The sequence below is a fragment of the Homarus americanus genome, unplaced genomic scaffold (assembly GCF_018991925.1).
Source record: "Homarus americanus isolate GMGI-L3 unplaced genomic scaffold, GMGI_Hamer_2.0 scaffold2929, whole genome shotgun sequence".
NCBI lineage: Eukaryota > Metazoa > Arthropoda > Malacostraca > Decapoda > Nephropidae > Homarus > Homarus americanus.
Window position 1 is genome coordinate 477,678 of NW_024722278.1, and position 13,120 is coordinate 490,797.

General features: G+C 48.9%; 1 protein-coding gene across 1 annotated transcript in view; it reads left to right on the forward strand.

The window, feature by feature from the left end:
- Positions 1 to 4,248: 4,248 nt before the first annotated feature.
- The window catches only part of LOC121862704 (uncharacterized abhydrolase domain-containing protein DDB_G0269086-like), a 30,594-nt gene continuing 21,722 nt past the window's right edge, over positions 4,249 to 13,120 (forward strand). The window contains exon 1 of the mRNA XM_042361020.1: positions 4,249 to 5,037. Coding sequence (XP_042216954.1) covers positions 4,249 to 5,037 — 789 coding nt within the window. The remainder of the gene's footprint in view (positions 5,038 to 13,120) is intronic.

Here is a 13,120-nt window from a genome sequence, read left to right on the forward strand (position 1 = left end):
ATGGCGGAAGTGCTTAATAACATTCCTCAGTATTGTACAGAATTCTGCTTCCTTTTTGTGTAGTTTTGTGTACTGTACACGGGTGTAGAAGTTGCGTAGTTTCTAGGTGATAGTTGCACAGGGCGTGGTGTAGACGGCGTAGTTCCTAGGTAACAGGTGATATATTGTAGTTCCTAGGCAATAGATGTAAGAGTTAATGTGTTGTAACTGTCAGCAGGTGGTGGTCTCACAACCGCCGCTCACCTGTCATGACACACACACACACACACACACATACATATTACCACCCGCCATGACTCCTAAGGTCGCCTCTCTCTCTCTCTCTCTCTCTCTCTCTCTCTCTCTCTCTCTCTCTCTCTCATCCTTGCCGACAGTCCTCACTGAAGAGGTTATTGATTCACATGATGTGTAAGTTTAGGCGAGCCATCTGGATGGACCTCTTAGTTTTGAGCTAGAAATGTTAATGACACGCTTGGGTATGTCCGTGTTTTCTATCAATTAGGTTTTTTTATAACACTTGTATCTCGCAGCAAGCGCCAACATTCCTCTCCTTAACATTCTACAGGCCAACAGACCTCCCACTGGTCTTATAGTAACCTTCTGCTTATAATCCCTAGCAGCAGCGACATAATACGCATGAAGGTTGTATATTTTAAGAGGTTAGCGTGCCATTCCTGCGTAACTGTCATCACACACATTTTGCCAGTGTAAGGAAGGCGTCAGTTGTAGCCTCTGGCACTTGCTGTATGTGGCTCTGGGTGCCAACTGGGTCGCCCTCTTTGATCTAAGTCTTCCTGGCTCGGGATTACAGAGGAGAGAATGTTGCTCACCAAAATCGCAGCATGACAGAAGACGTGGACCACAGAAAACGAAAGTCGACGAAGCTGGTGTGAAAGAAAACGCTGCACCCTTATCTCTGCATGAGGAAAAACGAAGCAGTAACCCTTAAGATCTTTAGAGAAAACGCGGCATAATATTGAGAGGGAAAACGAAGCAATAATACTAAGTGAAAGAGAATGGGGCGAGGCAAAGAAAACGTTGTGCAAGTGTGGCGCTGGTCTGGGTAGGTCAGACGCGCAAGAAAACGTAGATGAAAACGAAGCCCAAATATATCTCCAGTGTATTAAGGAATTTGTGGTTCCCGATACAAATCTCGCCAAGAACCTGGCTGCTTGCCACTCGTCCCAGGAATGCACACACACACACACACACACACACACACACACCTACCTTTGTTTAGTGTCGACGCCCAGGTGCTGTGTGTAGTGCCAGTTGCACTTTTATCTGTTTTCAAGTTTAGGCCATAAATTCCTCGAGTCTTGACATTATGCTTTTAATTTCTTTGCGTTTTACATTTGATTTAGTAGTACCTGTAGTCTCACTGTTCTTGCCACCGAGCACGGCTGATGGTCATTATTTACAGCCTTAGGGTCATGCAAGTGTAGGTTAGCGGTATATCCAATAAGAACGTAGTGTGGGGAGGTGGTGGTGGTGGTGTAGGGTGGGCAAGAAGCTGTGGGGTGGCGGTGTGGGGTGAGGTGGTGGTGGGGATAGACTTGTTGACAATATGATGGTTACTCGGTACCAGCAGCATGGAGGGTGAGTGAGGCATGGGGAATACTTATGAAAGGTAAGGCATGGGTAGGGTAGGAGCTTGGATGCTCTGTAGGAGGTAACTCATGGGGAGGGATTGAAAGGGGGGGGGGTTGTTGGTGTTAGGTAAGAGGAGTGGCTCATGGGGGGTGAATGGTGGGGGGTCGGGGTTGCCTCCTGGTTGGACATCTGATCCTCCTGCCTGTTCACGCTGGCTGGCCACATTGTGCCCGCATCACACACACACACACACACACACACACACACTAGTTTTCGTCGAATTTTACTCCTTTGGAATTACAGGTCATATAACCCCTTCCTCAATAAATACCAGGACATCCACACAACTAGGGGGGGGGGGTGATTGCCCTTTAATAAGCTAACCGTTTAATACGAGATATAAACATACCTGTATGGGAACTGTAAAGATCGTTATATGGTGTTAATTGTCAGTTTTAATAATTTACTGTATACTCAACACGACGTATGGTATACCTGTTTATCTTTAATTAACACAGGTGGGAACTGGCCCAGTCTGTAACCTCCATGTTTGTCTTTATATAACTACTGTACTGATCATCCTGTAGACGCCCCTGGAATATAATCTATAGTCTTCAGTAGAGATTAATATCCATTCAACGTATAGATTAAGACTACTCTGTATTAGGTGTACAAAAATGAAAATGGTAAGTTTAATGTACTTTTATTAAAATTATATAATATTAAATACCTTTCTTAAGAACTACAGTATGTGCAGAAGGTATCGTGTCGCCAAGTGTGTCCCGGCACACCAGGTTAACCCCCGTCAGTAGTGATGTTGCTGCCTACTTTAAACGTTGGGCTATATAGGTGCTATAGTGTAGTTAATCGCCGGTAGCTAACGATGGGTAGTACAGTACTCGCCTGCCGCTGTCGTGATAGTCTTTCGTGGGTCATGTTACCTACTACACCCCCCGCACCATGTCTGACCTAACTACACCCCGCACCATGTCTGACCTTCTACACCCCCGCACCATGTCTGTCTCACTACACCCCCCCACACCATATCTGACCCTACTTCACACACCATATCTGACCCTTCACCCCCGCACCATAAAGCCTAACACACCCCCACACCATGTCTGACCCTAACTACACCCCCCCACACCATGTCTGACCTTACTACACCCCCACACACCATGTCTGACCTAACTACACCCCCCACACCATCTGCCCCTAACTACACCCCCCCACACCATGTCTGTCTTACACCCCCCCCACACCATGTCTGACCTAACTACACCATGTCTGACCTCTTCACCCCACACCATGTCTGACCTAACTTCACCCCCGCACCATGTCTGACCTAACTACACCCCCCCACACCATGTCTGAGCCTAACTACACCCCCCCACTACATGTCTGGCCTAACTACACCCCCCACACCATATCTGACCCTAACTACACCCCCCGCACCATGTCTGACCTAACTTCCCCACACCATATCTCTGTGCTACACACCATGCAACCCTAACTACACCCCCACACCATGTCAGCCTAACCCCCACACCATGTCACAGCCTAACTACACCCCCACACCATGTCACCCCCCACACATGTCTGACCTTCACCCCCACACCATGTCGGCTGCAACTGTCTGAAACCACTGAAATTTGTGTTCTTTTTACCATAACGGAACTGCTGGTTAAATGACTTTTTTGTTTATTCTATCAGAATAATTTTCTACTATATGACGAGAAAACTAAATCGAATAGAAATTATACAACACAATGGGGTCATGTTTGTACGGTTGGGGAAGTGGATGGTTTTGGGGGTGGGGGGGTGGTTACATGGTAGACCCCCCCTTAGGGTTTGAGCCATACCGTTATCTTACGTGACCCATACATGGTTCATATACACAAGTGGCTCAGACATTGACCAGCACACACTACCTCCTGCCCGGACCTGGTGCTGCAAGACAATTTCGTGGGAAGTATTCAAAGACCTGGAGGCGATACAAGTTAGGTTGGAGATTTTTTTTTTGGAGTCGAGATAACTGAAGTGGGTGTGTGCGGGGCCTGGCCTGGTGCTCGAGTTACTGCAGGGAGGCAACCAGTTGTTTCTCCATGGCCGCTGGCGCCTCGCCGTCACGGCCTACTACGCGCCTCACGTGTTCTTCCTCCGTACACTTGTAATGGTGGATTTGTCTGAACTGTTATACATTAACCTGCAGTTGTGTAATAATTCGTGAACTTTGTCATACAGGCCTGTGTGAGTTATGGATACACTTAGGTTAAGAGAAGTGCGCATTTAGTAATGGGTAGTTGTGCGTTTCAAGTTACATTTGGCGTCAGAGGAACCGGCTGGTGGTAAAGCAGCGTGACTAATTCCCTAGGCGGAGGTGTTGACGTCGCCCTCTTTAAACACACCACACCATTTACCAGGTTTTAGAAATTGTTGTAGGTTGTGACGTGTTGGCTGTCCGCGCCGAGAGCCATTATAGTCTGACGCCGCGTTATACATTTCTTACCATAGCCGTGGCGCTCTAGCTCAGAAATACTCCTCACTTTCGTATTCTGAGCTGAAACTGCTCGTGCATAAACATTTGACGAGACTGTGACTTGTGTTAGTGTGAAGGCAGATCCTGTGTTAGCGTGGTGACCTTCGCCTGTAAGGATGGTGGGCGTTAAGTATCAACAGGCTCATCCTTCCTCATGCCGCTACTGCACCTTCTGGTCCATCCATCGCTCAGGTATGGGGACCAAGACGACCAAAACTCCCCGGACGCCCAAAACACCGAAGGGTATTCTACGCTGCATGCACTTCTTCCCCGGCGATAAAGCTGCTGCCGCCACATCGCAGGAGACCCAGGTCCCCAAGGGTAAAGAGGCTGATGGTGCCGTAGGTAATGGTGTGGCCCTCACCGTTCCCCCCACACAGACTCCCGCTGAAGTGAGCAAAGCTTCGACAAAAGTTGACAAGGCCAATAAGAAAGCTGTCGACAAGGCCAATAAGAAAGCTGTCGACAAGGCCGAGAAGGAAGCTGTCGACAAGGACGAGAAGGAAACTGTCGACAGGACCGAGAAGGAAGTTGTCGACAAGGCCGAGAAGCAAGTAATTGAGAAGGTCGAGAAAGAGGCCGTTGACAAAGCCGAAAGGGAAGTAACAGAGAAGGCCAAGCGGGAGGCCGAGGAGAAGGCCAAGCGGGAGGCCGAGGAGAAGGCCAAGCGGGAGGCCGAGGAGAAGGCCAAGCGGGAGGCCGAGGAGAAGGCCAAGCGGGAGGCCGAGGAGAAGGCCAAGCGGGAGGCCGAGGAGAAGGCCAAGCGGGAGGCCGAGGAGAAGGCCAAGCGGGAGGCCGAGGAGAAGGCCAAGCGGGAGGCCGAGGAGAAGGCCAAGCGGGAGGCCGAGGAGAAGGCCAAGAGGGAAGCCGTGGAGAAGACTGGAACAGAGGTTCCAGAAAAACAAGTGAGTTTGAAGGTTCACCGTCAGGCACACTCCCGCAGATCTCCAAAACCGCGGGTTAAGGGCAGGGACACCAGCGCCGTGCTGAAGGATCACGTGTACAAGCCAGCAGTGGTAAGTTATCGCCTCGAAGCTTTGGTAACAAGATTCTCTTGTGTATAGTGAGAAAATGAGGGATCTTCATGGCGGCATTGACGAATAGATGGCAGTGTACGTACGTGTGTATAGAGCTCATAAACCGTTGGCAATTCTGTGTAACCTTGGGTAGTGAGGTTTAATACTTTGGCCAGAGCTGGGAAGATACTCCACTCTCACTGTACAGTCAGTTGAATAAGTATGGAGACCCCAGGGTCCGGTGGAATAGAAACCGGCTTGTATCGGTTGTGTATCCGAGGTTTCATATTGTATTGGACGTCTGGGTTCTCCATACTTATTGAATGGCTGTACAGGATCAGTGTGGTCGGCCCTGGGTCCACACCTCTGTCGATGGGCCCAAGAACAGTTCTCGGATGCATTATACTGGTTCTTCTGGTCGTTGGTTTCTTCCCTTACCACTCTGTGCAAAGTTCAGTAGAGTAATTTATACAATGGTGCACCTTTACAGGCTCCTATATATTTTGAAGTTAATGGTTTTTGATAAATTTTTGTTTTTTCTTCACAAGTAAAATTAACTGCAGGAACAGAACAAATTTTGAATCTCATCTTAACCGCTGTATTGTTAGATAAATTGTTGGACAGCTGTAGTGATTAAGACTGAATAAACGGGTGGTGAGGAGTGGCGGCGATTAGAGTCCGAAAACTGCAACTACTATGCTGTGTGAAGTTGGTGGTACTCCAATTGGTCAGTGTTTGCATTGGAGCGATCATGGAATATTTTCTTAGGGTTGTAAAAGTATGCCATTAAATTAACGTTTTCTGTCTCCACGCTCTGTCCCACTTTCTATGATGGTGCCAGTGACGCTCATGTTAAGAAAGAACACATCCGTTTCTTTTGTTTTCATTTGTTACTTATGGGTGAAACATGACCTATTTACATACATGCCGACACAGTGCAGGCGCCACCCTTAATGAAAATAGAATATGCGAATGAGTTTGGCATTTAACACTTGGGTAGAAGTACCACGTTATACCTGCTATTATTATGCATAGTAATGTAATGCTGGTTTGATTAATGTGTGGAGTATTAATTCAGATATACACTATACAGGAGTTCTCTTGCCTGCTGTTATCGCTAAAGACCCCTCTCAAGTGTTTTGACGACGCGTTAGATTTTCCCATCGAGCTGTAAGAAGTACATATTGTATCAACCGGCCGACATATTGGGGCATGTGAAGATTGAGCCCCTACTCCACCTTATTTCACCTTCAGATTAACCACCTAGAAGTTAACCTAACCTAACCCCCTTCGCCAGGTAGCGTTAGTGTTGAAATGGTTTGCATATTACTTTGTGCGCATAAATTGCCAGGTAAAGAAATAATGTTCCTTCTTATTGCATTCTCACACCCCCCTCTCTCTCTCTCTCTCTCTCTCTCTCTCTCTCTCTCTCTCTCTCTCTTCGTATTCTTCCACGTATCTTTATCTCTTGGCACATGAAGTTATCCTCATCTGGAGAGTAGTCTGGACGAGGGTGTGGGGGGGCTCTGGTGGTGTGTGAGGGGGTGTGGGGAGCTCTGGTGGTGTGTGAGAGAGTGTAGGGGGGCTCTGGTGAGTGTGTGAGAGAGAGTGTGGGGACCCTGGTGGTGTGTGAGAGGGGTGTGTGGGGGGCTCTGGTGGTGTGTGAGAGGTGTGTAAGGGGGCTCTGGTGGTGTGTGAGAGGAGGGGTGTGGGGGCTCTGGTGGTGTGTGAGAGAGAGAGGGGTGTGGGGGACCCTGGTGGGGTGTGTGAGAGGGGTGTAGGGGTGTTCTGATGGTGTGTGAGAGGGGGGTGTAGGGGTGCCTGCTCTGGTGGTGTGTGGGGGTGTGGGGGGGGGACCCTGGTGGTGTGTGAGGGGTGTGGGGGGCTCTGGTGGTGTGAGAGAGAGGGGTGTAGGGGGTGCTCTGGTGGTGTGTGAGAGGGGGGTGTGGGGGACCCTGGTGGGGTGTGTGTGAGGGGTGTGTGTGTGTGTGTGTGTGTGTGTGTGTGTGTGTGAGGGGGGTGTGGGGGGCTCTGGTGGTGTGGGGAGGGGTGTGGGGGGCTCTGGTGGTGTGTGAGAGGGGGGGTGTGGGGGCTCTGGTGGTGTGTGAGGGAGGGTGTGGGGGGGGCTCTGGTGGTGTGTGGGGAGGGGTGTGGGGGCTCTGGTGGTGTGTGGGGGGGTGTGAGAGGGGGGCTCTGGTGGTGTGTGGGAGGGGGTGTGGGGTGCTCTGGTGGTGTGTGTGAGAGGGGTGTGGGGACCCTGGTGGTGTGTGAGGGGGTGTGGGGGGCTCTGGTGGTGTGTGTGTGTGAGAGAGGGGTGGGGGCTCTGGTGGTGTGTGTGTGGGGGGTGTGGGGGTGGGGGGCTCTGGGTGGTGTGTGAGGGTGTAGGGGGTTCTGGTGGTGTGTGTGGATATACAGTAGGTATGAGGGTGTGTGGATATACAGTGGGTATGGGGTGTGTGTGGAGGCAGTAGGTATGGGGTGTGTGTGGATATACAGTGGGTATGAGGTGTGTGGATATACAGTGGGTGTGAGATTATTGGATGTATACAGTAGGTGGCAAGAGATTGGTGTGTGTGTGGTGTAGGGGTTTATATACAGTAGGTATGAGGTTATTGGGGTAGGTATGAAGATGTGTGGGATATACAGTAGGTATGAAGGTGTGTGGATATACAGTGGGGTATGGGGTATTGAATATACAGTGAGTATGAGGGTGTGTGTGGATATACAGTAGGTATAGGTGTTATTGGATATACAGTAGGTATGAGGTGTGTGGATATACAGTAGGTATGAGGTGTGTGTGGATATACAGTAGGTATGAGGTGTGTGTGGATATACAGTAGGTGTGAGGCGGCGGGTAACGGTGCATAAATTACAAAATGTCGTAGTTTTGTGGCGCACTTAACACAGCCAGACACAATAATTTATTGCCAGTAATATATGTACGTCTGTTTACTGTGTCCACCAGTAATGCGCTGTACCCAAACTCTTCACGTGCAGAGGATACGGCCGTAAATGTTTCACGACTGGGTCACGAATCTACTAAATCTAGCTACGTTCTTGTATGTTTTTCTGCTTAGGTTAATTTGGTGTGTATATCCATCAGTGAGTGATGGCCGTAACCCCAGTAGTTGAGACGAGTGACATTGTCATGTTAACTCGTGGAGGATGCGGCGTATATACTGTACACTATATACAGTTGCCAAAGATTATCTTGGCAAGAGTAGTGTATTGTCACGCTCTATTAAAGTGTACATGCATACACTGCCTACTGCACATCTCTTAATACCATTTATATGGGCACACAGCTTTGTGGGTCTACATACTTGAAAGATTATTAAGTTTAAAAATAATTACCAATTTAATGTTTACAAAACGAGCAAGCACACATGCTCATTACTGAGGATACCTGGTATAGTGGAGAGGCTAATGACCGCCTCGTACACCACTTTCCGGGTTACTCTCCCTGTCAGTCTGGGTTCATGGGTACACACATCAGTGAACTGCGCCTCGGTGCCTGCACATCGTTGGGTTAGTGAACTGTGCGCGTGTGTCGCTACCGATAAGCCCAGTTGACGCAGTAGACGTTGGAATACCGCACCTCAGGAGGCCAAGTGAAGACCCGCTACGCAATGGGGAAGTTTGACGTGTTTCTTGTACACTGGGTGATGTATATCATGTCTTGGCCCAATGTGCGCTGCTGCTGCTCACGGGGAAGGAACCGCGAGAGGCAAGGGGGAGAGAGGAGTCCTGGGACAGGAGAGTGGTGGGAGGGGGTGGCAGGGACAGGCTAGGTAGGGTGTGGAGAGCGAGGCTAGTTAGAAGTTGAGTGTAATAGGAAGAGGATGATGACGAAGTGGTTTATTAAACCAGGAGAGGAGAAGGAGGAGGTAGGAGTAGGCAGGGGGTGAGAGGGTAAATGTGTTCACCACTATCCTACGCTGGGAGTCCTGCCTCCAGGTGCCAGACACTACTAATCTTCTCGAATACGGTAACAGGAAGGTCGTAGTTGTGTGGCGGTGGTGACAGCGACAGGCAGGTCGGCAGCTGCTCCCCCATAGATTGGCTGATGCAGGTCACTTGGCGCTTGGTCCCAGTCTCCCACCTCCATTTTTCGACCTTGGCGCTAATGACTTAATTTTTGAGCTAGAGCCCAACTTTAGCTCCCCGCCCGCCCTCCCTCCCTCACTCGTGACTTCCCAGGTCTCTCTCTCTCTCTCTGTCTGTCTGTCTGTCTGTCTGTCTGTGTCTGTCTGTCTCTGTCTGTCTCTCAACAGCGAAGGAGAATGTGCGTAGCCTGGCGCTGTTGTTGGTGCTCTGGCCTCCAGATTTATTTTTTGTGGAGGTGAGAGACGGTCGTAGTCGTTTCTTGGCAGAAGAAATGGGAAAAAAGTTTTTTGAGCAGCAACACAACTTGGGTCTTTGTGCTGCTCCGTTGACACTGTAAAAAAGTGAGTTTTATCAAGAACTTGGCAATATAAAACTTCCTGCAGAAAACACCAATCTTTACTTAAATAAATAAGTGTAAAGCGCTAGACAGATGTGGTCAACAACTGCTGGTGAGGAAGTTGATGTAGGGGAGTGGCAGGTTGTGGCCGAGGGTGACGGGCCAGGTGGTGCTAATGGAGTTATTGGTGACAAATGAGGCGGGTGAGCCTCCCTCGTGCTTCTGTTTTGGCAGGTGTGACCACTCCGTCCTTTTCAAGCAACTCACTGTTCATAACGCTTCCTTTTTGTGTACACGTTGAGTGTGGCCTTGGCTCACGACTGGTAGAGAGCGTTGAAATCTTGCCCCCGTTGAGGGAGCAAGTGATGTTTGGCGAGTCACACTTAATAATGTAGCTGCAATTCGGTTGTATGATTAGTAAAGGGAATTTGCTGGAGCAGGTTGTAAGTGTTAGGGCAGGGCGGTACAGTGCCCCATATCAAGGTCTGTGTGGCCAGGTTCCCGATTCATTAATTTGAATGTTCTGAGCAGAATTATATTTTCCAAGCCCAGTTGAGCGTGAGTACGGGGATCCTAAAGGAGGAGAAATAACGGCCATGTGTGTTGGTGCAAGGAAGGGGACCAAAGGGCGCCTACATTAGGACTGCCTGTGGTCCTCATGACTACTCGTCAGGTGTGAATGTAATGGCTCCAGAGGCGTGAGAAGGCAGCAGACGACCGGGGAACTTATTCGAACAAAAACAAAGCAAGACAAATGGGTAATACTGTAGCGTCTTGGAGAATTCACAGCGTCAACAGCGGCACTTGGGGATCTCTACTATATTGCGAGGCTGCGTCATGCACCTCCCTGGCCCACGCCCTGGCTGTCGTCTTCCCTCCAGCTTCTTAACGCCTCACATTGTTTTGGTCCACTGATTCAACTCTTCTGCCCACCTGATGCCCATAAAGCTTAGTTGGAAATTGAAGGGCATTAGTAGAGGTGGAGTGTGTATATGTTAGTGTGGCAAGTGAACTGACGGAGGTCATGCGGTGGTGGTATTGTGACAATTCACGCTGATTGATATTGGCAGGTGAGGTCTTTTGCAGGTATAGGAGGTAGGCGAGGCTGGAGGAACCCCAGAATAGCTCCCGGGGTTCCCACCCTCATAAACACTCGCATACATCCCCCTCCCCTCCACGCGCGTTAAAACACACACACACACACACACACACACACACACACACACACACACACACGGGCCTTCCTGGGGTTTCAGATGTATCCTCTAACTAAGCTTGATTGTTGTTGTGTGTACCTTATGGTCCTCTGAAATAGTTACACTGTCGCCGTGTTGAAACATTGTCTTGGTGAGAGAGAAATTTTGTGCTGCTTTGTACTTTGATAATGTAATACGGACTGATTATATCTAGGTGTGGCGTGTTGACTGGATTTATACCCGCGGTAGTGCGACACCAGCACCCGGGCCACGTTATTTTAGTGAGGTTCTTTTCTGTGCACTCGAGTGTTGAGCTGTGGGCGTGGTGGACGGTGATTTAAGGATATTTTAGATAATCTTTGAAGATATTCTTTTGTACCTGGGGCTGTTTCATGGCGTCTGTGCCCTAATTAATGCCCCCTTGGTCACAGCTCTGTTCATGTAATATATATATAGTAGTCTGTTACGTGCTTCTACACCAAACTTTATGATTGGCTTACGCTGCAGCGTCAGTGTGCCTGGTGCTGATGGGACTTGTGGTCAAAGACGAGCCACACCACCTTTGTAGTTAATGTAGTCTTCAGTGTGTTTTTGTTCCTCCCTGACTAAATATCCCTCCCACCTTCAGACAGGCCTGGTACACGACATTATTAGGGTCCTGCCACACTTTGCCATAAACAGACGAATTGTACCTGGAGTTCCCCACACACACACACACACACACACACACTCCTCCTCCTGTCACTATATGTAACTTGCTGACAAAACCCATGGTCCTTCAGGCACTTACGCCCTTAATATACGAGTCACGAAGGCGTGTGTCAGCAGCAGATAGGCGGGGGCTGGGGGGGACATGGCAGAACCGAGTCAGTATATATAGCAGTTAAAGATGTAGGTGGCGGAAATGAGTTGAGTCCTTGTTATTGCCAAGTGTAGGCTGGGGACTGTTGGCCCTCACCACCACTCCAAACACAGGACCAGGGTGCAGGACCTCACGCGCGTGCATACTTTACTCCCCAGTTTATCAGCATGAACTCTAAAATTGCCTTCGGTCCGGAAGTTCCTTGGCACGATTCTGAAATTATTAGACCGTGTTGTAAACGCTCCCGATTGATGTCCAAATATTGGGAGAGAAAATTCAAGATTATTAAGTCGCCACGTTGAAGTGATGGCTGCCGACTTAATATATTCATCAACTTGATGGTGATAGTCGGTAGAAGGCTAAGTAACACGTGAAGGTTAAGTTTTTTAAGTTTACGATGAGGGAAGGTAACGCTTGACACTCTCCATCACCCAGAAATGCTTATGGAATTCAACTGAAACCGTTTATTAAGAGTTGCTGATCACAATCATGCAGTAAGGTATTTAGAATAGCAGCCATCTTTGTCCCAGTATAAACAAAAAGTCTGGTTCTGGTCTACCTAGGAGATGAGCTGGGCGTCATAAAACAGGCTCCATCCCCACAGGGGATGAAGGAAGATTAGAGGTGGGGGAAGGAAGTTATAGTTTGGAAACTGAAGAAATTTAGGAGGAGGTAAGAGGGCAGGCTGACCGCCTAGATAAGCAAATAGTGTGTTAGGGTTGTCATGGGTTAGTTGTCTGTCGGTAGGGTTGTGTCATGGGTTAGTTGTTGTCTGTCGGTACAGGCACTAGACAACCTACCCTGTCCCATATATGGGTGTTTTAAGGGCCTTATTTCATATTCCGCCGACCCTACTGGCGGATGCTGGTCTAGGGAGGTTGTCTATTGCCTGGCCGTGTAGATCAGGGGTGGTAATGGACCTTTTGAGATTTGGTAACTTTTTGGGAACCATGTATGGTTATTGTCGCTATCTGGTGGGGGTCTTTGAAGGAGTTCTCGCTCTGATCGTTCTATCTTTTGCCAGATTCTGCTGGCCAGGGTGTGCAGCTGCTGGTTGATGGGTTTCATTCTCAGGTCTATGTATCGCGGTTCTTGTGAAGGGGTATCTTTCACCTGTGACGAATCTTAGGGCTTCATTTTGGACCACCTGTAATTTTAATGAGTGGTGCTCACTCATAGTATGAAGAGGTATTGCTGGGTAAGTTAATATCGGTGTGATAAATGTCACCAGGCGGAGTTTTATTTTCTCAGGAAGCGCTTTAAAGCGGTATAGTTTTCTCAGCTCTCTTCTTGCTTTTTCCTTCCTGCTGTGGACATGATGGGAGTAACCTGTCGTGGATATACAGTATGCAGGCCCGGGAGGGTGCCTCTGCTTTTGTATTCTATTTGGGCATTATTGGTTACTAATGGATGGGTTTTCCTTCTGCATAAGGGTATCACTGAATTTCGGGAGACTGGTTTGGATTTTCC